We start from the raw sequence: 25,921 nt of genomic DNA, 5'->3' as shown, positions 1-25,921 counted from the left end.
CGCTCTGTGGAAGAGCTACACTCAGTGCTCTCAGAATGCTTTGTGTGTGCAATACAACAATGCCTTCAGGACGCTGTTGGGGCTGTCACGTTTCTGCAGTGCCTCAGCATGTTCACTAACGCGCGTGTACATAGTTTCACGGCTGTTGTACGTAAAAAGTCGGCGTCGCTACTGAAGAGAATACGTGACAGCCCCAATAGCCTCCTAAAGATAGTTGCTGACAGGAATGAGTGCCCAATTATGCGGCACTTAATAAATAATACAACGTCCTTGGTAGAATATAAGTACTAATATGGTTTTAAGTCTGTACCTACTAACATTTGATTGGATCTCAGTTGTCTCAATAAATAAATTCTACTATTATTATTAATAACAGCGCTATATCGCTCCAAATATACATGTAAATATATATGGAACACCTTTTTCCGTCCATTGGCTATAGTATAGATAATCAAGTATTTTAGTGCTGAATCAAAAAAATGCTTAGCTTAACACACAGGATCTAGGGACACTTGAAGTAGAATACATCAAAATCAACTCTGAGTACTTACAATTGTCAAAAAATTATTTTTATCATTAAGAGACTTAATATTTTTTATATGGAGAGCTGTATAGGGCTCTTGCAGTTGTATAGGTCTATCGCGGCTCTGATGTTGCATACACCGTGGGGAGTTGCAAGATTTTCTTATGAATTATGGAAATGTTATATAAAAATCTTGCTTTAGGTCTAACCTATGACCCCAATAATATGTCGCCCTGCTTGCTGCTCACTGTCAAGAGCACAGACCAAAGCGTTTACATTTGTTCCAGCTAAATGAAGAAGGTAAAGTTGATGTAGAAAAAGGACTTGAAATATTAAATGGAGTATTTAAAAACTCGGATGATTATAAGGTTTTGGAAAGCGTCGGAAATTCTTGTGCTTCAGGTTAGTTTGTACCTATTAGTTTTTTACCTGCATAGCCAGCGATGACCGGCGGATACGGCTCTGACACGTTACTTACTATGGGCCTCATAAAAAAGCTCAAACTCACTCAACGAGCTATGAAGCGAGCAATGCTTCGGCATTTCTCTATAACTGCCTCAGTGGCCGAACGGTTACCATGCCGGACGCAGAGGTCCCAGGTTCGATTCCCGGGCCGGGAGAAATATTTGTATGACCTATATTTATTTCTCTCGTGAGTTTGGGTGTAATTTGTGGTTGTCTATGTGCGTGTGTCCATGGCACCCGCGACACAGGGTTTCCCTAGTGCGGGGCTATGTTGAGTGTGTGCGTGCGTGCGTTATTTCTCTATGTGATCGATTCAGAAATGAGGAAATCCGTAGAAGAACGAAAGTCACCGATATAGCCCAAAGGATTAGCAAGTTGAAATGGCAGTGGGCAGGACACATAGCTCGTAAAACTGACGGCCATTGGGGCAGAAAGATTCTCGAATGGAGGCCATGAATCGGAAGGCGTTCAGTGGGAAGGCCCCCTACTAGATGGACTAATGTCTTGGTACGGGCGACGGTTGACCGATGGATGCACGTTGCGTCCTACCGGCTAGTCTGGCAATCTTTGGGGGAGACCTTTGTTCAGCAGTGGACGTCTTCCGGCTGATATGATAATGACGATAGTCCTAGATTGCGGTGGTAACCGTTGTATTCAATTGGCTTTAATTTCTAAGTTACGTAAATTTGTGAATGTGCCAGACAACCTCACCAATTGCCTAGTCTCAAACTAGGAAATTCCCTGTACTATGAGTACCAGAGCAACGGAATTCCCTCTGGGATTCTTCCTAGAATACCAAACCAGAACCAATTTAGAAAAGTTCATTTCTTAAGTTGGTCCTACCGGAATCGAACCCGGTACCTCCGCATTCACAGCCCACAATCTAAACCGTTAGGCTAACGAGGTCGTGAAATGTGCAATGGTAACACCTTTTGCTAACGGTGAAGTAAACATAGTCATCATTCACAGCCCTTAGACAACGTTTGAAGTCCCCAACCCGCAATATACCAGCGTGCCTTAGAGGAGACCGGGATCTATAATTTGCTGACGATGATATTATAGTCACCAAAGTTATCAGATACTTTTTTTGTTATTTCTATACTGAAATAGCAACGGGATTATTTGAAACAATTGAAAAACAGTTACACAATTGACATAAAGTTAGTTATGCCATTGTTATACATTGGAAGTGAGTACTTCCATTCCGTTCCACAGTAATATAAATAGAGCTTAACATCAGAGATAATATAATAATGGTTAATGTTAATGGTCAGATATGTCTGTCTCTTTTCAGCAAGACTGTCTTTAGCATACAGCTGGTACTAAGGTGTGACCGCACAAATAAGTACTGCTGTTCTGAATTTCTTTTCTGAATGCCCATAGCTATTTGAGTTAACAAATCTCGAGTATGTTTTCATATTTTTTTATATTCGTAGAAAAATAAACAAAATAAGTACTTGTTAATTGTAACAAAATTTTTTTTTTTTTTTATAGTAAACGATGAAAAAGTAAGTGATGGTGTCGAGGGATGCGAAAGAACTTTTCTTCTCATATCCTGTATCATGAAACATGAGGTATGTATAAAGTGAAATTGAAATAAAAATACTTTCAATAGTATAGAATGTTTTCATTTTTCGCTAAATCGACTCCTACTTAATTTGTCGTGAAAGTCAAGTCACAAAAATAGGTAGATGTTTTCATAAATCACTTAAGTAGGTCTGTTTATACTGACCGTAAAATTATAAAGCATGAAAAATGGTATTTTTCAAATTTAATTGCATAGCCTCGAGAATCGCTGGTATTATGTTCATTGTAGTCCTTTCGATACATATTACAACGCTGTAAGCTGTGAATTTGGGCTGAGTTAAAATTTTAAATATTAGACAACATCACATACGTTTCTCTGATTCCAAAGTAAGTAACTAAAGCACTGTTATGGAAGTCGAAATAAACAGAATTTTAAATTTAAGTCTTGTTAAGAGAATTTGAATGTTTCCTGTATAAGAGCCGTTTAATATTAAGAGTAATAACTAATATTGATTTACCATTTTTTTAGGAATTGTTCGAATAAGGTGGCTATTCTGAAAAGATTGACAATACAATACACCCGAAAGATATGATTATTATTGCCTAGTGTAAGTTTTTTGCATAAATAAAGCAAAGGATAAATTGTATTTCCAAATTACATTTTTGATTTTTATTTGTTCACCCAGGTAAAAGCGACAAGACAAATTTGCACTCTCGCATTTTGTGGAGTTTGAAAAAAATGATATTACCAAAACATGAGTAATCATTGTAGTAGAGTAACTTTTGGTACTTCTTGATACGGTTACCTATCAGTATTCTGAAATGACATTTTCCAGAAATAACGTTTGGTCGAAATTTCATAAACTCGGAAGGAATTTTGAGAGGAAAATGTTTTTTTTTTAAACCTAACTTAACCTAACATAACCGAACCTAATCGTGTCTTTGCGATAAAAATTGAACATTGAACAAAGAACAATTGTTTCGTTATAATTCAATTTTCGGTGTAATGAAAATTCGAACAAACGTTATTTCGGACAAAAAATTTTCGACTTTGTGATAGGTTACAGGTACATGGGACTTCTGTCTTCAACTTATGTCACAGGGTATCGGACGCATTGAAGGTGCCTCTCAGAGCTTTAAATCGCAAAGATCTGACTTTGCAATTTAAAATACTGACTGGCACTGTAACAGTTATGGACAGGCGTGTCGTTCTCCATCAGGCGCACTACTTATTTTTCCCGTCGCTTGGTATCATAAAAAAATTATAATAAACCTTTTGTTAAATTGATACTCATTTGGATCCTAAAGTCAAACTACGAAGACAGTTTTGTAAGACTATGTTTAAGGTAAGAAAATTATATCGGTTTTACATTCCAAAATGAAACAAAAATCGAAAAGATGGCACATGAATTTGTGAGAAATAAGATTTTACGAATTTTAAAACCATTTATTTCAAACCATAACATCTTCCGCTCTCCGCAAACATTACGATGCACTGTTGTGTCGCGGCAGCCCTATCAGCATCCTAAAAACATTATATTGTACTTTCACGGTCTTCAGAGTTCTCTACGTATACTTCACTCACTTATTATGATACAAAACACACTATGTCAGTTACGTCAAAGTTTTAAGCTTCTGTGGTATCCTGATATTAAATCACATATTGCTCATATAAAGTTGCCAACAGATTTACCTACACGATTTTTTTACGTATGATCAGTTTTTTTTCTACATTGACCTTAAGTTCGTTTCTCAATACTTAAACCACATAGAACTTTTAACCACACTAGTTTTTGTAGAGCTCCTTGTAAAAGAGTTCGTCCACGGAAGTACTGCCACCTTACCTATTTCTACCATCAAGTAGTAATGTGAGCATTACTGCTTTCCGGTTTTGAAGGATAAGCGTGCTGTTGAATTATAGATACGTGGCGGTACTGTTACTGCTTTGAACAGGCGTGTCGCTTATTACAAGGAGCACGATTTGTTCGTCCCGTCACTTTGTAATCATAAATTAACTACCTCAGTGGCCGAACGGTTACCATGCCAGATTGCCACGCAGAGGTACGAAGTTCGATTCCCGGGCCAAGGCAAATATTTCTATGGCCTACATTATTTCTCTCGTGAGTTTGGGTGTAATTTGTGGTTGTCTATGTGTGTGTGTTCATGGCACCCGCGACACAGGGTTTCTCACTAGGGAAATACTCAACATAGCCCCGCATTACCGGAAAGTGCACGAAACCGGATTCAACCTCTAGTTTGTCACCTTTAGAGGTGGAATAGTTTCTTCAAATTTAAATGGGACTAATACCGTGGTACCCTCTTTCCAACGAAAAAGAATCATCGATTCACAAAACGAAGTTATCGCATAACACATACAAAAAAATACAGTCGAATTGAGAACCTTCTCCTTTCAAGATATTTAAACAATGAATTAAGAGTCGATACTACTTCAACTCGAATTCAATTTTTTCCCGTAGGTACTAACTAATACGGTTCATTTTGCTTGAGTTTATTTTTTTACAAATGAAATTAATGCCATTTGAAGAATTTAAATTAATGCCATTTAAAAGTACTATGCGTGTTCTATTTAGTTCAGTTAGTTGATAATAAAAAATCGGTATATCTAAAGTATCTATTGAACACGGCGGTTTTCTTGTAAAATTTCGAGGTAAGTTTGCGTTTTTTTTTGTATACTAATTTTTATTTATTTATTTTTATTTATTCAGGTAACAAAGACCCATATGTACGTACCTTATAGACTAACATACATAATAATACAAGAAAAACACTATTATTATACACTAATTATTTTTAATTATTATATATTATTATTATAATACTAATTATTATTCACACTAATGAGTGTATATCTTCAATTGTACTATATATTTTTTCCAAAGTGATTGATTCAACAGTTTCACTGTTATGTGGAATCAATCAAAGCTATTTGAAGTTTTATTGACTCTTAACAAACTATATCGTTTGTAGATAGTTCTTTAGAACCGAAGTTAATGAAAAACATCAATGTGACATTAGGTAGGTATTGGTATAGTGACAAAACGTGAAATCATTTTCCTACCTCGATAACCATGTTTAATGACATCGTGATATTGTTAAAATGTAAGTAATAACAAACTCGCGTACCGTGCAAGGTAATTCACAAAATTGCCTTTTTATTCAGTGAACATCACAAGCAAATTGTCATAATTACAAGGTAGAAATAACAAACACTGCACTATAAATTGTATATAAAAATGTCAGAAATTAAGTAGCTAGTGCATTATCGCGGTAGCATTTGAAATTCGTACTTGAAAAAGTAGCTAGTAAGTGACAATGAAATATATCCTGTATTTTGCTGTTTTGGTAGTGTCGTTGAAGAATCTTAGAGTAAGTACTGTATATAATATTGTTTTTATTGCTTTTTAAAAAGTTCTCAATTCGAATGTACTTTTTTTCATGTTACAGGATTACTCCGTGTAACCGTTTTCAAAAAGGGTACCTCAGTCCCATTTAAATCTAAAGAAAATACTCCACTTTTAAGGGTCCGATTTCGAAAAGGGTACCTCAGTCCCATTTAAATCTAAAGAAAATACTCCACTTTTAAGGGTCCGATTTCGAAAAGGGTACCTCAGTCCCATTTAAATCTAAAGAAAATAGTCTACTTTTAAGGGTGGTGGTAACGCCAGGTATAGTTTGTCTGAGCTCGCATCTCCTTACCTTTCCCGTCCTAATCCGTGCTACGCCAAAGCCACATAAATCGCCAGTGAAATTAAAAAATAAGTGTGTGTGACGTTCATTCGAACTGAAAAATCCGCATCTTCGACATCGCATCATTTATTAAACTAAATATCACGTTTTTCCGCCCGGCATTGAGCCGCGTACGCAGTATATTACATGGTAGCGTTATTGGTGATCGGCCACAAGTGAAGTGGCGAAAGAAGACAAGCTCCACGACGTTTCGGACATAAGTAGCACGGTTTCCATTCCTTTAACTTGCGAGCTCACCTTTTTCTGCAGCTCCTTGCGAGCTATCGAAGGCGTGTTTTTAATTTTTTTTATTATAGCGTCACCAGGTGCTATTTCACCCAGTTCCCGATAAAACTTGGCAAATATGTAATGATGTAATTTCATGCACTTTTTACATTGGTTTTTTTATAATTACGAATATGCTTGGTTTTTTTCATGTTTCAAAACTATGACTCAACTGGTTGGTAATTTTTCGGGGTTTCTCACGTTCTTTTTTATCAAAACCATTGCGTACAACAAAGATAATTGCGACCCTCGTGGTTGGATTCGTAGAGGTGATGATGGTTACAGTTTTTTTGGGATTTCGAATACAATCTTTCGTTTACTTACTTTGTTCTCATATTACTTAAAATAATTTCATGCTCTATTTTAAGGGAAACATTTGTTCAGAAATTATCTAATGTGAGGCGTTAGCAGGTTGCAGGTACATTCGTACTTTAAAAATCACAGATTGTTAAAATCCGTGGAATCTTCTGTGGCGGATTAACAATATTTAGAAGCTATTAATTGACATCACTTTCATCTTTTTGATATGAAAGCATATCAGTCTCCTTTCTCTGTATGTTTAGAATACAATAATTTCGTTCTCATCTAATTTAGACGAAATCTTTGTTCAACAAGTTCCTAGGATAGTTGGACGTAGTTAAACAAAAAGGATCCAATGCACAACCACTCCCTTTCAAATATGGCGGTTTAAAGTTTAAAAGTCTTTCTCACTCTTGTTTTATTTTCAAAACTTATAACGTCATGTAACTCCAGAGATATTTATTTGTGTTTATATGTTGGATTTTTTGCCGATCTAAGAGGTTAGACTTTAGGAATCGTTTGGTACATATAACTCATATAATGATAATTTTGTGAATTGGATCCTTTTTGCTAACTACGTCAAATTTTGAGGTTGTAGATAAATTCTGTTTTTAAATTTAAACATTAACAAATAATTTTAATTCATCAAAGCTGTGAATTAAACTTTTAGGCCAACTTTAGCAAAGAAAGTGAGACGTCAATATCAGAGCTTCTGAAGGCATCCATGGACGAGTGTGCTAAAGAGTTAAAACTGAATGTAGATGAGCTCAGGGAAAAGTCTAGTGGTTCCTCTGACAAATCTATCCATTGTCTCTACTCTTGTATTTTAAAAAATAAGGATGTGGTAAGTTGTTTCGAGATTTGTGCAGTAGAAATACCGGAGTTCACAAATTTTTTTTCATTAGGCAAAAAAAATAGTGAACTCCGGTATTTAAGTAGTTGATTCAGTTAAATGTCACAGAAATATTTCTTATATATTTATTTGACTGCCTCCGTGGCCGAACGGTTACCATGCCGGAATGCCACGCAGAGGTCCCGGGTCGGGAGAATGTGTGTCCATGGCAACCGCGACAGGGTTTCCCTAGTGCGGGGCCATGAATGTGTGCGTTATATGTGCATTATTTCGAATGCTGCTTTTTGCACTTTATGGTGTTTTTAATTTCTGTTCGACTGTTTTCCAATTTAATGTGGGGTTTTCTGTCCTTTACATTTTGTGTATTTTAGATAATTATTTGAGTAGTATCTTAAAATCTAGAGAAAAATAAGAGAAGACAAAATATTATAAATAAGCAGTCCAGACTGGATCTAATGACGACCTAGGTAGGTGGGCCACCGTTTACACTGTGGGTGCTTGATGTGGAGGGCACGGGTTCAATTCCCGGTAGGAGCAATTTGGAAAATGAACTTTTCTAAAGCGGTTTTGGTCCGGATGTTCCGTGTAGTGCCCCGGATGAATTCTGTTGCTTCGGTATTCGTAGTTTGAGACCATGCAGTTGGTGTAGGTAGTTGTATGGGACATTATTATTATATTATTATTTAAAAGGAGCATTCGTACCTGGACCCCGGTTCAGAACTCTTCGATATTTCAACCGAATTGTACGATTGGATATCGTTCTCGAATCGAAGGGCGCTTTCCGAGCTATTCAGAACATTCCGAGTCAAACCTTCAATTCGGATTCGGATACGATATCGTTATCCAACAGCGTTTACGAAGTTAATCGGTGAAATAGATTATAAGAAAAATTTAAACCTTTTATATATATTTTTAACACTTCAACGGCCTAAAATATAGGAATGCATTAGTCGTGCATTAAAATAAATTAATAAAATTGAACAAAACTCAGACTTTATTTAAATAAGAGATTTCAATTTATGTTATTTACTTATATTCTTGCTTTGTAAACAATAGGAAGTTCGGTAACTTACATTCGATAACTGTGTTCTGAGTAACGTTAGTAGCCTTTGCCGGTCGAGAAGCTCGAGTAATCGTACGTTTGCCGTTCGATTCGGGTGTTGTGAATAAAAATGAAAAGAAATCGTACGATACGTACGATATCAAATCGAATCGATCGAGAACTGAGTTATCGTAAGGTTCTGAATCGACACCCTGTACTTCCAAACAACCTTACTACTATTTAATTCTAAAGAAATCCAGAGCAAAGAACGCGAGGTTTAGAATAGGCGAAGAGCTGACGCCTACCAAACAATTATTTGTTTGTAAACTCGACGTTTCGTCAGCAGACTAATGAATATGCAGGGTGCCCAGTAATGGGGCAACATAATTAAGCAGGTCATATTTTCTATAAAGTAAACGCTTTAAATTTTTGTGTACAAAAGTAGCAACTAAGTAACGCGTGGAAAAATATTTGATAAAATACCGGATCGATTTAAATCCCTTCCTTTGGCAAAGTTTAAAAAGAATCTGCGCATGACTCTTAGAACATTTATTCTAATCGGTTGATTCGGTTAAGTCCATTTTTTCAAATATAAAGACGATTGAACCCTATTCGTTGCCACTTATTAAGATCACATTATAATATACCTTATTTCAGTTCAATCAGTTTCTTAATTATTTACATATTTAAGGCTAATTATACGGAGTGAAATGCTTAATAAAGTATAAATTGATTGTAAAATTACCTTGGAGAACTTGGACTTGGACTTGGAACTTTACACACACACATATATATGTATAATGTATAAAATAGAGCATCTTTATGTGCAACTATGTGTTTTTTCCAGCTAAACGAGGAAGGCAAAATAGATTTCGACAAAGGACTCGAAGTATTGAAGGGTATTACGTCAAACGAGGATGATTATAAGGTTATGGAAAACATTGCAAAATCTTGTGCTGTGGGTTAGTTTATATTTTTTAACTGTATCATAGTTTTCATAAATGTATGAATGAGAGTATGGAATACATCTCCTTGTAGTAGTTCCTTTAGTAATATTTGTTATGTATTTATTTATTTATTTAATCATTTATTACACACGAAAACACGAATCACATTTAGTAAAAAGGAAAACACTCACAAAAGGTACAGCTTATGTCATGTGTTATGTGTAGGAAATTTCTTCCTGTAGACCAAAGTTCAGGACACAATAATTACAATAACGGGTTTTAGGTGCACAACAAAATTAAATTAAATTATGCAGATATCAACAGTATAACTAATTGTCAGTAGTAGTAGAGCTCTTTGTGAAAGGATTGTGAGAGAGTTCCAGAGTAGTCCTGCCACCTTACCTATTTCTGCTGCCTAGCTGTAATGTGGGCATGACTGCGTTTCGGTTTTGAGTCTGGTGAAATTACAGGCATATGGGATTCAACTCAGTCAACTTATGTCTCTGGGTGACTGACGCAGTGGAGCACTCCTCAGATCTTTGCGATTTAAAACTAAAGGCGTGTTGCTTACCACCAGGCAAAAAAAAAGAAAAATGTTGTTTTATTGCTTCAATCCACACTCATAAACATGTTGAAAATGGATCGTAATAATAAAGTGGATGAACTACATCAGAGATATTAATCGGCAATGGTAGAGATACGTTCCGTCTTTGGTTGGCAAAACTATCCCTATATTCATGTAGCTGATTTGGCGTCACTGATGATATTACTATTTTTAATTTCTTTTCGAAATTTCCATAACTGTTTTATTTTTTAAGGAATTTCGACTTCGTTTTTACTTCACCCTTTGATATCGTAATGTAAAAAGAAAGAAAAATATTAGTATTCTCATTGAATGAGAATCTCCATGACGGTTTACAATTTGGCGGCTTCCGTGGTCGAGTGGATTGCACACCGCTTTTCATAGTGTCGCCATCTGCCGGGTTCGATCCCGCTTCGAACGCGCTTCTCGCACGCGTCTGGCCCTGTACTCTCGTTGTCTCAAATCAAAAGGTTCATGATGAGAATGACCCTTCATACTTGATATTGTCTTTTGATTCGGTCGAGTATTACTTATTCGTCAGTAATTGTAGCAGTAGAGCTCTTTGTGATAGGGTTCGTTCAGGGAAGTACTGAACTGCCACCTTACCCATTTCTGCCGACAAGCAGTAATGTGAGCATTATTACGTTCCGGTTTCGAAGGGTAAGGGTACTGGTGAAATTACTGGCACATGGGACTTGTCAAGTGATAATTTTTTTTGTCCGAAATAAGGTTTGTTCGAATTTTCATTACACCGAAAACCGAATTATAACGAAACAGTTGTTCTTTCAGGATACGTTGAATGTTTATCGCAAAGACGCGATTAGGTTCGGTTAGGCTAGGTTTAGTTTAAAAGAATCAGTACCACCTTGTGCAGGTGCTGACTGGACACGGGTGTTTCGGTCACTACCTGCACAAGGTGGCGAGGAGGGAACCGTCCCCGTCGTGTCACGAGTGCGGCGCTGCGGATGACACCGCGCAGCACACCCTAGAGGTGTGCAGCCGGTGGGATGAGCAGCGCCGCACTCTGACGGGGACTGTAGGGCAGGACCTCTCGCTGCCGAGCGTGGTTGCCGCCATGCTCGATAGCGAGGAGTCCTGGGAGGCGGTGGCTTCCTTTTGCGCAGAGGTTATGTCGCAAAAGGAGGCCGCGGAGCGGGTGCGCGAGGACGCGGCGGACGCGCACCCGCTTCGGCGCAGACGTACGGGGAGAAGGCGAAGGCAGTTCGCTGCTCGCCTGATCCCCTAGTGAGGCCAGCGGGCTCTGGACAGGGACTCCGGAGCCTGCATTGCACGGCCTCACTCGTCTGGGGGGCGGGTCGGAGGACAACCGACTCGCCCCTCCGTTGGTGCGGGAGCCCTGGCGCAAGCTAGGGCGGCCAAGCGGCGTCGTGGTGAATGTTCACCGATCCCACGGCGCCGACTCAACCGGCGAGAGGAAAACCCGGGGGGGTTTTAGTGGGGTAGGCCCTCCAGTCTGGAGGGAGAGTCCCCACATAACCCCTGAGTCTCCCTGGGCTCAGGGGTATCCATAAAGATTTCCCCCCGACAAAAAAAAAAAAAGGTTTAAAAGAGTGACCATTTTCCTCTCAAAATTGCTTTCGAGGTTATGAAATTTCGACCAAACGTTGTTTCTGGAAAATCTCATTTCGGACTACTGATACCTATCAGTAGTCCGAAAAACGCAGTGCCCCACAGATCGTTGCGATTTAAAGCTCCGAGTGGCACTGCAACTGTTATGGACAGGCGTGTCGCTCACCATCAGGCGCACGACTTGTACGTCCCGTTACTTGATATTATATATTTTTTAAATGTTTCGGACGGAGAACGAAAATAGATCCCCTGTATCGCGTTTACGCGCGTCATCTGGGCGTCGTCCTTGGCTCATATAAAATACGCCATGTGCATAGACTCTAAGGTCTTGTATACTAATGAATGAAATCCTTATTAATATTTAATATTTAATTTACAGTAAACGATGAGAAAGTGACTGATGGGATCAAGGGATGCGAAAGAGCTCGTCTTCTTTTAACCTGCATCGCGAGTATAATATAAAGTATGTAAAACCATAAATATTGTAGTTCCTAATCAAATTTCGAACATGTAGAAAAAATCCTTCTATCCGGCTGGATTAGAACCAGCGTCTGTATGCTAATCTATGGCAACCGTTCTGCCAACTGCGCTACAGGTTAAGTCAACAGACCTTACGAATTTCCCCATGCGTTAGTTACAGATCTTTGTTTAGTTATTAACGGCTTTTATTCCCTTTTGTTAACGATTCCCTCTTATAAATCGCTAGCTATTGGAGAGTAGCTATTAATGTGCGAATTTTAATTTTTCAGCTGTAGAAAAAGATAAGGTGTGCTACCACGACGTGACAAGATGCGCAACGCAACGCACCCGATGGATATGAATATTCTTTGAAATTTTTGAAAAATAAAGGCAAGTTTATGGCAGTATTTCCAAAATACTTTTATTTTTTATTTTTTCTTTACCCATGTAAACGAGATAAGGTAAATTTTAAAGAATTGGTTTTACCAAAACAAAAAGGTATTACAAACGGGAGTAGTAAAAATTACTCTTGTAGTATTTTTCCATTTGATATCTATTTATTGATTTGATAATTTATTTACGAGAAAAACACAAATTATATTTAGTAAAACGGAATACACGAACAAAAGGTACAGCTTATGAGCTTATGTCTAAAAGAAATATCTTCTTGCAGACCAAAATACAGGACACAATAATTACAATAACGGGTTTAGGTGCACAACAAAATAAAATTAAATTATGTAATATAATGTGTAGTAGCAGTAGAGTGCCTCGTGAAAGAGTTCGTTCAGGGAACTACTGCCACGTTACCTCTTTCTGCCGCCAAGCAGTCCGGTTTTGAAACGTAAGGGTGCTGGTGAAATTACAGGCACATGGGACTTGTCAACTTACGTCTCAGGGTGACAGACGCTGTAGCAGTGCCCTTTGAGTTGCACTGCAACTGTTATGGACAGGCGTGTCGCTTAGCATCAGGCCTACGACTTGTTCGTGCCGTCACTTGATATCATAAAAAAAATTAAAAAACAATAGCAAAAACATCAAATTACTACAGACTACATAAATACTTAGATAAATACATACATCGAGTATATAACCAGAAATAGAGGCGAAATATTATTTAGTTTGTTTGAAAACTATTCTGCCGAATCATTACTGTAACAACTGTGCTCCGGTTGGCCAGCCCGAAATCGATTTCGAAAAAATGTACGGGTGTCGTCAATTGTTTCATTGCAAATTGATCAGTTTAACTTGAGCTTTGATGTAATGGACGAAAACTGCAAAATTACACATTTAATATTTAATCACCGATGAAGTGGGATTCCGTTTGTTTTGCAATTAGATATTTTGCTGTTTCTCCACACCACCGAATGGAACTGCCCTCGTTGTTAGAGATATTATCGTTATTACTATAAATACAGAATATTATTGGAGTATACGGAGACGTACACACAGGTCAGTTGTTGGCGCTGTACTATTGCGGCTTTCTAATTTGTGATTTCAGTGCAAACAAGAGTTGATATTTAAAAGTGATCTAAGGCCCATTTACCTGATAAGTTGCCAAGGACAGATGGGCGTTATTTCGTCTCTATTTCTGGTTATATACTCGATCAATGCATATCTTATACAATTCATGGGTGTTTTCATTGTTTTAAACGATATTATCAATAAGCATTACTGCCCTCCTTGTAATAACTAACGTAATCGACATTTTTAGCAAAATTGAGTTATTAACATAATAATATCTGGAATCAACCAAACGAGATCTGCAACACTGGTCGGTTTTTTTATATCTTATTTACTTTCAGTTTTATTGTTAAGCAAAATCAAAGTAATTGACAATTTTTTAAAACTTTTATTTTTTATGGCTCCGTCATTATATGAAAATTAAATAATGATTTTGTCACGGCTAAAAGAAGAAAGAAAAAAAAAGAAAAAACCATTGAGTTCTATTGAAACAATAACCGGTGTTGATGGGTGCCAACATCTCGAAAGTTTCAGAAATGCAAATGCGTTAGTTATGACAAGTCGTTGTTTTTGTGACAAATGAAATAGTTGAATTTTTCGTTACTATTTTATTTCTTTTAAGTTAAATGAATATTTTTGTAGCTTAGTACTGCTATAATATACATTCTTAGAGTATAAGTATTTATGTTTTACGATATTTGTAATAATAGGAAAAAATTGTGCAAACGATATGTTGGCAGCAGTGTTGGGCAAAATTTAATTGTTCTGGCAATTAAAGATTGACAATTGCGAAACAGCAATTAACGATTGATCAATTGTTAGTTGCGAGAACCGCAATTAACAATTAATCAATTATTAATTGCGGCTCTCGCAACTAACAATTGATCAATCGTTAATCGCAAATATCTACAATTAACAATTAATCAATTTTCAATCTTTTCAATGTTTTTGATTAACAATTAACAATTAAAACTGACAATTATGATAAATTTATAGGGCATATGGGGGTGAGTTAGCGCGTTGGTTATGGGGGCCCCGGTTGGGGGCCCCTCTTGTGGGCCCGGTTGGGGGCCCCGGTTGGGGACCCGGTTGGAGGGCCCCAGGGCCCCGGTTGATGGCCCTAGTTGGAGGCCACAGTTGGGGCCACAGTTGGGGCCACAGTTGGGGGCCCCGGTTGGGGGCCCCAGTTGGGGGCCATAGGTGGGAGCCCCGGTTGGGGGCCATAGGTGGGGGCCCCGGTTGGGCCTTAGTTGCAGGCCACAGTTGGGGGCCCTAGTGGGAGCCCTAGTGGGAGCCCCAGTTGGGGGCCCCAGTTGGGGGCCCCGGTTGGGGGCCTCAGTTGGGGGCCTCAGTTGGGGGCCCCAGTTGGGGGCCACAGTTGGGGCCCCAGTTGGGGGCCACAGTTGGGGGGCCCCTGTTGGGGGCACCAGTTGGGGGCCCTAGTGGGAGCCCCAGTTGGGGCCCTAGTCGGGGCCCCAGATGGGGGCCCCAGTTGGGGACACCAGTTGGGGCCACAGTTGGGGGCCCCGGTTGGGGGCCCCAACTGGGGCTCCCACTAGGGCCCCCAACCGGTGCCCCAACTAGGGCCCCCAACCAGGGCCCCCAACCGGGGCCCCCAACAGTGGCCCCCAACTGGGGCCCCAACCGGGGCCCCCAACTGAGACCCCAATCTGGGGCCCCCAACTGGGGCCCCCAACTGAGGCCCCCAACCGGGGCCCCCAACTGGGTCCCCAACTAGGGCGCCCAACTAGGGCCCCCAACCGGGGCCCTGGGGCCCTCGACCGGGCCCCCAACCGGCCGGAATTGATTTTAATTGCAAATTTAATTGCAATTAAAATCAATTCAATTGAAATCAATTGCAATTAAAATCAATTGCAATTAAAATCAATTGCAATTAAATCAATTGCGGCGCGTCGCAATTGATTTAATTGCAATTGATTTCAATTGAATTGATTTTTTAATCTGATTGAATTATTGATTGAAATTTAATTAATTAACGCCCAACACTACACTCCGCAACTGTACAACTCAAACCATTTACGTTATCCAAACTAATATTATAAATGCGAAAGTAAGCGTGTTTGTCCACTGCATCCGATTCTTATTCCGATCCGAATCTGAGACTACTACAAATCTAGAAAACTCGGAGCCATTTCGGATGTCGCTTGTGCACTAAGTCCTATTCGAGTCCGAGAAAACACGAATGTCGCTTGTATATTGACGATCCCTGTGACCCTTCCGACCGTCATTTCTCGGATTCGGAAGGAATATGAATCGGATACAGTTACGTTTTCACTCCTAAGCCGCTGAAGCAACATTTATGAATTTTGATATAGAGACAGATAGAAATATATATATATATATATATATATACAGTGGTGGTCGTGTAATTAGAAAAACTACAAACGGTCCTTGACATTATGTAAGAAACTTCACCGCAATCGTTTTTATTTTGAAATTAAACAATAAATAGGACAACAATAGGTTCAACGATTTATTATTTATTAGAAAAACAATATAAAGCCCACTACACAAGTGCAGTTTCAATATTACATTACGGACACTTAAATCACTTTTAAGGTATAAACAATAATGGACAACTAATTAGAAACAACAACAAAAAAGTGTAAAAAAACAACATTTTTTTAATTATTAGTAATTAGTATTTTTATTACGAAATAGCTACTATCCACAGCCTACCAATATTTGTAATTAATTTAGTGGTGTATCCCTTATTTTCAATAACAGCTCTGCAACGACGTGACATTGATTCAATCAATGTCATACATTTTTCTAGGGGGATTGAATTCCATGCTTCAACAAATGCTTCATATAATTCGTTTTGACTCGTGTTACGTTTGTTTGAGACTTTCTTCTTAACAATATACCACAGATTTTCTATCGGGTTTAAATCCGGACTATTTGCTGGCCAGTCTAAAACGGATATACGCTGTTCGCTAAGGAAACATTTGACGCTATTGGCCGTGTGTTTAGGATCATTGTCATGCTGAAAGATCCAGGTTACAGGCAAATGATCGTCCGAGTAGGGAATCATTGTGTCCTCCAAGATATTTTAGTACTGCCATTGATCCATTGTACCTTTAATCTTCCGAACAGGACCAACTCCACATCCGGAAAAACACCCCCAAACTTTAATGTTTCCGCCACCGTGCTTGACTATGCTCCTTGTGTATTTATAATTAAAAGCACTGTTTACAGGACGTCTAACATAGCGCTTTCCATCTGAATTTACCATGTTTATTTTCGTTTCATCTCAAAATAAATAGTTTTTCCAGTCTCGTACCGACCAATTAACATATTTTTTTGCGAATAATAATCGCTTCTCTCGATGTTGCGTAGAAGCGGTGCCTTTCGAGAGGTTCTTCCAAACAATTTAGCTTCCACTAATCTTCGGCGTATCAGTCTTGATGAGACGTTTCTGGGGTCATAAGGCGATAAAACTTCATTTTTAATCTGGTTTGAGCCTTTAAATGGGTCTTTTTTAGCAACACGAACGATTAGCTTATCTTCTCTGGGAGAGGTTTTTCTTGGCCGAGCCTTTCTAAGAACATTTTCAACAGTTCCATGTGTTTTATAATGATCAATTGCATTAAAAACTTTCTTCACAGAACAATTTAAATGCTCAGCTATTCTTTTGTACGTCCACTTTTGATCTAAATGTAAATTAACAATTATTTGCCTAGTTGACGCGTCACAACTTTTATTTTTGCCCATTTTGAACAAAATTAAATTCAGATCAAATTTTGAATTGCTGCCAAAAATAATAGAAAACATCAAGAAAGAAATGTTATTCTTCAATTTCAAAAAAAGAACGAGCTATAGAATCCTTTTTTCAAATGTTTCTAATTAGACGTCCAAGCGGCCAGGAACAGAAAATATACTCGTACATTGTGTAAGACTCATTTTGTAATTAAAAGTAAGATATGTTTTATTTTTTATGCATTTAATGATTTTTTATTTGATTGGCTATATTATTGCATGATTATTTATTATTGAATTTATATATTTTTCACGAACATTTGTACGTTGAAGTTAAACTTCCTTCAATCATAAGAAGTGCTTCTAATTAAATCGTCGTTTTGTTGTTTGTCTTAAGTAAGTTGCCTATGTCCTTCTATTATATATATCTTCTTCTTTCTATAATATATATATCACAAAAATAAATCTTAAAGGGGGTGAAATAGGAGATGAAAGTTTGTATGGAGAACAAATAAAACTAAGAAGTACTTATTCTACGCAGACAAAGTCGCGGCAACCAGCTAGTTAAGAATAAAAGCTTACAATGCTGTTAATTTATTTTATCATAATTTTTTTTTAATTTTGAATTTAGATCATTATGATATAGAGCAGTTACTCATAATAAATTAAATATGAATTGTTAAAGTAACAAATCGTGTCATATTGCCAGATATTAATCAATAGCCATGATTTTTGACTCTATAGTTTTCTTAACAGTAAGCAACAACAAAACTCATCTATCGCGCAAGGCAAACTACGTTATTACCTTTTTTTATTCAGTATGCATTAGTAATCATAATTACGGTTGCAGTAAAAAACTTTTATATATATATGTATAAATGTAAGATTCCCGTAGCACAAGCAGATTACCGCGGCAGTACGTTGGAGGAAGTCATTTGCTCTTGGAAATTGTCGCTACAAAATGACAATGTTAAAATACGTTTTTTGTTTTGCTATTTTGGCTGTGTCGCTGAGGAATGTTAAAGTAAGTACTGTATTTTTATTCCTATTTTAATTATTTTAAAAATCGAATATGTCTTTACCCTGTGCCTCAAATTCTTGGCTTAAATGAACACTTGAGATGAAAGCTATACACGTTCTAGTTTATCACTATCATCAAGGAAAATAAATTAAAGATATGCGTGATTCGTTTATTAGTTTGTATGAAATTTCAAAAATAGGTAGCTAAAAATTAAACCGTGTTTTACTAGAGATATTTCTGCCCTCCTTGTCATAACTAACACATTTGCATTTACCTTTACATAGGTAACTTTCGAGAAATTGGCACCTAAAGTTTTTTTGCACATAATAAATGTCAATTCCGCTGATTTTGCCGGCTCGGAAATCGAACCTAGGACCTCAGCGTGGTAGTCATGGCAACCGTTCGGCCACGGAATCAGTCAAAACAAAATTAAAACTATTTTTTCTTCTTTTCCGAGTATATGAGTATTTGAGTATTATATGTAGAAGTATACGAGTATTTGTTTTTTCAAACAAACCAACGTTACAGGTCTCATGGTCCGGGTGAACGGCCCGAAACGTTGGTTTGTTTAAAAAAATTAGATACGTGATTTAGTTCCGAGAAAAAAATAGATCATTTCCTAAATGAAACTGAAACTAAATAAGATATATAAAAAACGAATATAGGGGCTTGTGGATCTCGTTTCCCTGATCCCATATATGTTAATAATTAGATTTCGCAAAAAAAATGTCGATTACGTTACTTATGGTAAGGAGGGTAGATTTATTCAGCATGTATTTAGCATAAGGCTAAACCTGGTGAAGCTACTACGTGTACCTACCTACTACATCCAGTAATCATAGTATTTTCTTTTGGAATTTCACTTCAGTTTCTCTCAGTAGAATCACGCTTACATGTAGCTCATCGTGAACCAGTCAGGGTTAAGTTTGAAAACCCTAATGAACATGACCAGGTTCACGGCAATAAAATGCGATACTTCGGTCCGCATAAAATGTATTCGTAATTAAATCGAGAGGGGAAAGAAAGAGGCCTGAAAGAGCCAAGTTATACAATATTACAGATTGGTATTAAAATTGGGACACGGTTAGTAGTAGTTATTACAGATTGGTATTAAAATTGGCACATAATTAGTAATAGTTATTACAGATTGGTATTAAAACTGGTAAAAGAATCAAAATTACACGTAATTAAAAATTAGAGCAGTATTGTTCGCTGCCGCGATTGAGCAGGGAGTGGCGATGCAAAGAACAAAATCAGAATTGCGAGGCAAAGGAATTAAAGAACGATTCAAAATTTAAAAACAATTGGCCAGGAAACGGAGAAAAGGAGATAAAAAGGTGGGATGACGACGAAACATCATGTAAGGAGGTCACATCATAATAGTCATCCGATCTTTTTATCACACTTTTCTCTGGTTCCTGGCCACGTACTTTGAAATTTTGAATCGTTCTTAAATTTCCTTTCTTCGTCACTCTTACTTTTCTTCTTCCTCTTTCATTATTTCTACAATAAAATTCATGTGGACAGAGCCTTCTATTTAATTATGCGAGTCCCGCGTGACAAGTTTATTAAATATCACGATGTTTTACTACCATGCTATTCAATTATTCAGCCACGGTATGACGAAGTCACTGGTTCGAGTCCAGCCGGATCGAAGGAAATTTTCTTTGTGTTCGGTCTTTTATTTTATTTTAATTTACAGACCCACATTAGCCAGGAAACCGAGGCGGCACTTATGGATTTTATGCGTGACGCCGTGGTTGAGTGCGCTAAGGATTTCAGTTTGAATGTGGATGACCTCAAGGAACAGCATAAATCTAAGGATAGTCTTGACGGTGTAGATAAATGCTTCGTCGGTTGTATTCTAAAGAAGAAGGGTGTGGTAAGTAGTTTCACAGACTTTGGACTAAAAATGTATCGGATATTGTGAACAATTTTGTCAACGTTAATATACTCCCGGACACATAATTCGAGCCACCTCGCATTTTTGTCGTTAAGGGCTAAATACAAAAATAGTGTTATCATCGAAGAACAAGTTTTGCCCCGGTTTTGCATTACCCAAATTCCCAAAAAGGACTTATGGAAAAGGCGTTTAGTATACTAGTTTCAAATCTGAATAATAGTTTTTGATCAATCAAACATTGTTTAAGCTTATGGCACTTAATACTGAAAATGCGTGATGGCTCCAATTATGGTGTCCGGAAGTGTATAATCCGAAGACGAGGTGGACAGATCATATCGCCAAAGATTTAAGGAGCTGCTATGATTCTGAAAACGATACGTCTAGCAAAGTAGAGGGAAAATGTAAAAAAACCAGACCCCACCATCAGATAAGAACGCTGAGGAGATAGAAAGATAAACTTTTAGTAGATATGCGGCTTATATGCTCTCCATAGATTTAATCATTTTCGTCTGTTCTTATTTTCTAAGTTTGAATACAATTTTTATTGTATTGCTAAAAAATATAGTTAGGACTAAATATGGCTCATTATCAATAATAAAAAACATATGCCTCAAATTTGTCGTGATTGTGTTATCCTTTGCGTTCTGTAACCTTAAATATTGTACATAATTATTAGACATTTTCTATCTTTATAATATTGAGGGCTTTCTGGAATATTGTCCTATCTCAATAAATAAAGAAGGTGGTTTATATTTGATATATATTTTTTGGATGTCAAATTCGATATGTTATGCGTTGGGTGTATCCGATTTTCCGACGGTTTATCTTATTTTACTGTTTTACTGTGAAAGTAGTTTTACTTTCTGTAAAATATGTTCATATAAGAATAACCTCAGTATCATTGACGGAAATTTGCATGAAAATGTAACATAAAAGGAAATGTGTCCACGATTTTAACAATAAATCTCCATTTTGTTTATGAAGATAAGGAAGCGTGTTATATCTCTTTCAGATAAACGAAGGGGGTAAATATGACCTCGACAGAGGACTTGAAATAATGAGGGAATTAATAGCAAATGACGACGATTACAAGGTCCTGGAAACCACTTCAAAAGATTGCGTTTCTGGTTAGTTGGAAATAATTTTTTATCTGAGTATCATAGTCACGAAACTTTTGAGAGACAGTAGGGCATGGCTTTATATTTTTATATTGCGTTGATTAACGCATATGAGCTTGCTGAAGATATTTCAATTAACACTACAGTTAATAATGGAGGGATACGAGATATTTTTTTTCTTTTTGGTAGCTATAGTTCATTTCACACAGCATGATTCATATAGCATAGGTGACGTTTGAGTTTTGATGTTTTTACATTCCGAATAAGAAATAATCGATTTAAATATCTTATCGAGATAATTTGCAACGAAGAGAGAATCGATTTGCAAAAAATATTTTAAATACAAATAATGAACAAAATAGAAAGAATTCAATTATTATGTTATTAAGTTACCAAAAAAATTTCACATTAAATAAAACAATCAATAATAACCAAACAAAAATTAACAACAAAACATACAATCAATTGCAACGATACGAAATTTGAACAATTATAACACGAAATCACGCAAAGCTCAAAACAAAAGAAAACGACCCGCCTAACAGGTGTGTGCAGTCGTATTGGTGTGAGATACACAACAGCCGATTCGATTTATCGATTCTGTGGTGTAAATCTCTAAAGATAAATATTCCGTTTTACGCATCAAGTAATTGGGCTCATTTACTTTTATCTCTATCATTTCAGTCTCTTTTATTTAAAATTAGTACTGCAACAAATAGTATTTATTTTTGGTACATTAAGACAAATTTACTATTTCATTTTGTAACCTGGTTTAGAGATAAATTACAAATAGCATGCGTGCAACGTAAAAATTGGAAATGTTACAGAACTCATCCTATGTGAAATGAATTTTGGTATGGCGACATTATAGTGTGATAATTAGCTTAGCTTATGACACCAAAGACGTAACAATTTATAGTAACATTCTATAATTTTATGGCCCTCGTGTTGATGTATAAATCTTTTTTTACTGAAGCGTCATAAGCACCTTTTATCATATAATATACATCACTGCTATTATAATAGTGTTGTGACTCAAAATGTGTGAAATTCAAGATAGTAATACCATTGCTGAACATTTGATTGTATACGCGTCAATAAAACCGTCGTTAGAATATTGTAAAAAACAATTATTAAAAGATATCTACTTAATTCAAAAAGAGACAATCTTTATGTGAGCTAGTACTGGCCAAAACAATCCTCACTCAAAAATATGAAATTCTTTTTTCCCTTTTATTTTAAAAAATATTTGACCAGTGGGAAATTTGTAGACGTCTCTACTAAATTTTAATCTAAATTTAGTGATTTTTCACGGCAAGTGAGTAACTAGTTTTTCATAGATTCGGAAAAATACTCTTTTTAGTGACTTCACTATTGTATTAACAGAGTGATTATTATTTTGGTTTTACATTTATTTACATAAAAATTAAAGCTTGTTAACGATAACAACATTTAATTTACAGTGAACGACGAAACAGTGAGTGACGGGGATAAGGGATGCGACAGAGCTTTTCTTCTTATGGCCTGCTTAAAGAAGGAAAAGGTATGTAAAACTACACAAACGTAATATACTGATCTTCGATTGTTACTTGTTTTTTTTTTTATAATAATATAATAACGTATCGAGTTCTTAGGTTTTCGTGATTGTTACACATAGGAAATGAAACTATTTTTCGGATTTAAATGTATCGTATCGTATATTTGTTTTTCAAACAAAACAACGTCTCGGTCAGTCAACCGTGACCAAACCCGAAACGTTGGTTTGTTTGAAAAAAAAAACAAATATACGCAATTTAAATCCGGAAAAATAATTCATTTCCTAAATATAATAAAGCACACATTCAACATAGCCCCGCACTAGGGAAACCCTCGCGGGTGCCATGAACACACACATAGGCAACCACAAATTGCCCCCACACTCATGAGAGAAATAAATGTAGGCTATACAAATATTTCTTCCGGCCCAGGAATCGAACCTGAGACAGACGTCTCTGTCGCGTGTAGCATGGTAACTGTTCGGCCACAGAGGCAGTTTTACAGTAGTAGTATGTTTGTTTGGTAATTTTAAACTCAATTGCAAAAAGTGACGACGTCAGTGGCCCAACTGGTTTGCTCGGTTCGAATGGATTTCGGTAGGATCAATTTGGAAAATGAATTGTACGAAGTTTTCTGGGTAGAGTTCCGGAGTCAATTCCGTTACGCTGGTACAGGCAATTCTCTAGTTTGTGAACAGATATTTGTTATACAAAAAAATCTTATTGCGTGATACTAAACTTATGAATATTAAGTACCTATTGTAGGTATTATTAATTTTCTAATTTCTTATTTTTCAGGAAGGGACCAAATAAGGCGGGGACCCTGTTTTGACAAGATGCACAATATAACTCCATGGACAAAAAGATTATAGTTTAGTTTGAAGTTTTTGCTAAAATAAATCTATGTTGATTTTTCAAAGTTCGTTTTTTGTTTTATTATGCGTTCGCGTGAATTAAATTTGCGTATTTGCACAAAGGGGAGTTTTAAAGACTTTCATAGGAAAAAGATTTCGCAATACTAAGATGAGTATGAGATTTATAAAACGAATTTTGACTTGGACTAAGCAAAAGAAATGTGAGCTAAGCGAGTTTTTCATATTCACTAAACGAGCGACTTAAATCCGGAAAAATAGTTTCATTTCCTATGAACTTTGCTTAAGTTAGTAAATTACACTTTGAGTTTACTTTCGTAATTTCTTGCTTGAACTTAGGCAAAATTCGTTTTGTAAATACAAAAAAAATTGCTTAGGTCGCCATCTTCGCTTAGTCGAAGTCAAAGTTCGTTCTATTTTTTTTAGCATGCCAAGTGACGAGACGAACAAGTCGTGCGCCTGGTGGTAAGCGACACGCCTGTCCATAACAGTTACAGTGCCACTCGGAGCTTTAAATCGCAGAGGTCTTAGAGACACAGCCTAGGGCATGCAAACCGGTTACTCGGTTAACCGAAAAAACCGGTCAATTTTGGAACCCAGTGTTCAGCTAAGCAAAAACCGGTTTATTCGGGATTTTCGGTTTTGTCTTTCAACTATTAAAACGTTAAGTTTGTAACTCATAATATCATCGTATCCTAGTTAACAATGATAAATAAACGTTAATTAAAAGCTAGGAACTCGAGTGTCTAACCACAGGACTGCGACAGCGTTCTGGAAACGGAGGCGGGTAACTTTTGGTATACCGAGTTGTGAGCGAGGTTCGCTAGCAATATAGCGACAAATCCGAGTCACCTATGCTCTTGGGAGGCTTTTCGACTGAATCCAAGGCGGCTAGTTGATATACAGCAGAACTATTCCATAGGTGCCAACAGTACTCTATACACGACCGGATGTGTGCATGGTACAGCTTTTTTGAAGCAACTGCCCGGTTTGATGAAACATCTCACCTTGGAAAGGATGTCAAGCTTCTTGGCTGCATTGTTGACCATGGATTTTAGGCATCTGCCGAAGTTTAGACTGAACAACAGGTTCATTCCAAGTAGTTTATTTATTTATTATTTATTATTTATTTATTTATTTTAAACACTAAGAATATTACAAAAATATATATACATCACACCCTTAAACCTACATTGGTTTGTCCGGGTGCTGTTGGCGATGGTTGGCTATCGGTATGGATATATCACAAACAGTCGGAGTCAGGTAAAGGGGTTTCGTGGAGAATAGACACGCCTGCGTTTCGTGGCGTTCCATTTATAAGTTTAAGCTTAAGACAGCCGAAGTGCAAATCCAAACGACTAATCATAGACTCTCGACAAGACTGGATTTCTTTTCCACTGACCCTTGCATTGATCAAGTACCTATCTACAACTGTACTGTCATCAGTATGTCTGAAGGTACCTGGAATGAACATATTGTTGATATGCGGCAGAAAGAGAGTTGCGGACAGTACGGAACCCTGATGCACTCCGGAACTCTACCACCCAACGTAGTATAGTAAGATCGAATCGAACGCTCACTCAAAATCCGTACTGGCGATCACTGAGGAAATCGTTGTCGAGGAGACGGTTATTAAAAACACTTTTCATAGTCTTGCAGAATATGGAAGTGCCTGAGACACGTTGCACGTTTGCAAGCTTCCACGACCTGAGAACAGGAGACAACTTATGTACATAGTTCCGTAGGACTATTGCTGGAAAACCATTTGGCCCGCTAGCTTTAATTCACGTAGCTCTTTTTAGCATGACGCAGACACGTATTCTCTGCGAATAGTGAGGCAAAAATATTTTTCGCCTTCCCTTCCACATACTGTGGAAGCGAAGGTGTCTCAGCAGAGGTGGTAAAGAAGGACGACTAAAGTCTGTGACAGCTTTGGCCAGGGACCAATAGGACTTGCCACTTGCTGG

General features: G+C 37.3%; 2 protein-coding genes across 2 annotated transcripts; both read left to right on the top strand.

Moving 5' to 3' along the window:
* The first annotated feature begins 6,047 nt into the window (after positions 1 to 6,047).
* LOC113238282 lies at positions 6,048 to 12,670 on the top strand. The gene is made up of 5 exons (XM_026475115.1): positions 6,048 to 6,074; positions 7,518 to 7,691; positions 9,590 to 9,704; positions 12,242 to 12,325; positions 12,612 to 12,670. Exons 2-4 carry the CDS (start codon positions 7,572 to 7,574, stop codon positions 12,322 to 12,324), a joined length of 318 nt encoding a protein of 105 aa, XP_026330900.1. The 5' UTR covers positions 6,048 to 6,074; positions 7,518 to 7,571; the 3' UTR covers position 12,325; positions 12,612 to 12,670.
* A 5,734-nt stretch (positions 12,671 to 18,404) lies between these two features.
* On the top strand, positions 18,405 to 24,002 carry LOC113238372. The gene is made up of 5 exons (XM_026475213.1): positions 18,405 to 18,529; positions 20,229 to 20,408; positions 21,442 to 21,556; positions 23,011 to 23,090; positions 23,881 to 24,002. Exons 1-5 carry the CDS (start codon positions 18,467 to 18,469, stop codon positions 23,893 to 23,895), a joined length of 453 nt encoding a protein of 150 aa, XP_026330998.1. The 5' UTR covers positions 18,405 to 18,466; the 3' UTR covers positions 23,896 to 24,002.
* Positions 24,003 to 25,921: the final 1,919 nt, after the last annotated feature.

Source organism: Hyposmocoma kahamanoa, unplaced genomic scaffold (assembly GCF_003589595.1).
Source record: "Hyposmocoma kahamanoa isolate Upper Pololo Valley unplaced genomic scaffold, ASM358959v1 95, whole genome shotgun sequence".
Lineage (NCBI taxonomy): Eukaryota > Metazoa > Arthropoda > Insecta > Lepidoptera > Cosmopterigidae > Hyposmocoma > Hyposmocoma kahamanoa.
The sequence above is the reverse complement of the archived record's forward strand: the minus strand, read 5'-3'. Positions and strand labels throughout refer to the sequence as shown.

What these genes read in the sequence shown, in the direction of transcription:
- LOC113238282 (XM_026475115.1), top strand. Translation starts at nt 7,572, where the DNA reads ATGGACGAGTGTGCTAAAGAGTTAAAACTGAATGTAGATGAGCTCAGG. An exon ending in TTTTAAAAAATAAGGATGTG is followed by an intron (nt 7,692 to 9,589) that starts GTAAGTTGTTTC and finishes TGTTTTTTCCAG; the next exon opens with CTAAACGAGGAAGGCAAAAT. An exon ending in TGCAAAATCTTGTGCTGTGG is followed by an intron (nt 9,705 to 12,241) that starts GTTAGTTTATAT and finishes TTTAATTTACAG; the next exon opens with TAAACGATGAGAAAGTGACT.
- LOC113238372 (XM_026475213.1), top strand. Translation starts at nt 18,467, where the DNA reads ATGACAATGTTAAAATACGTTTTTTGTTTTGCTATTTTGGCTGTGTCG. An exon ending in TGTCGCTGAGGAATGTTAAA is followed by an intron (nt 18,530 to 20,228) that starts GTAAGTACTGTA and finishes TTTAATTTACAG; the next exon opens with ACCCACATTAGCCAGGAAAC. An exon ending in TTCTAAAGAAGAAGGGTGTG is followed by an intron (nt 20,409 to 21,441) that starts GTAAGTAGTTTC and finishes TATCTCTTTCAG; the next exon opens with ATAAACGAAGGGGGTAAATA.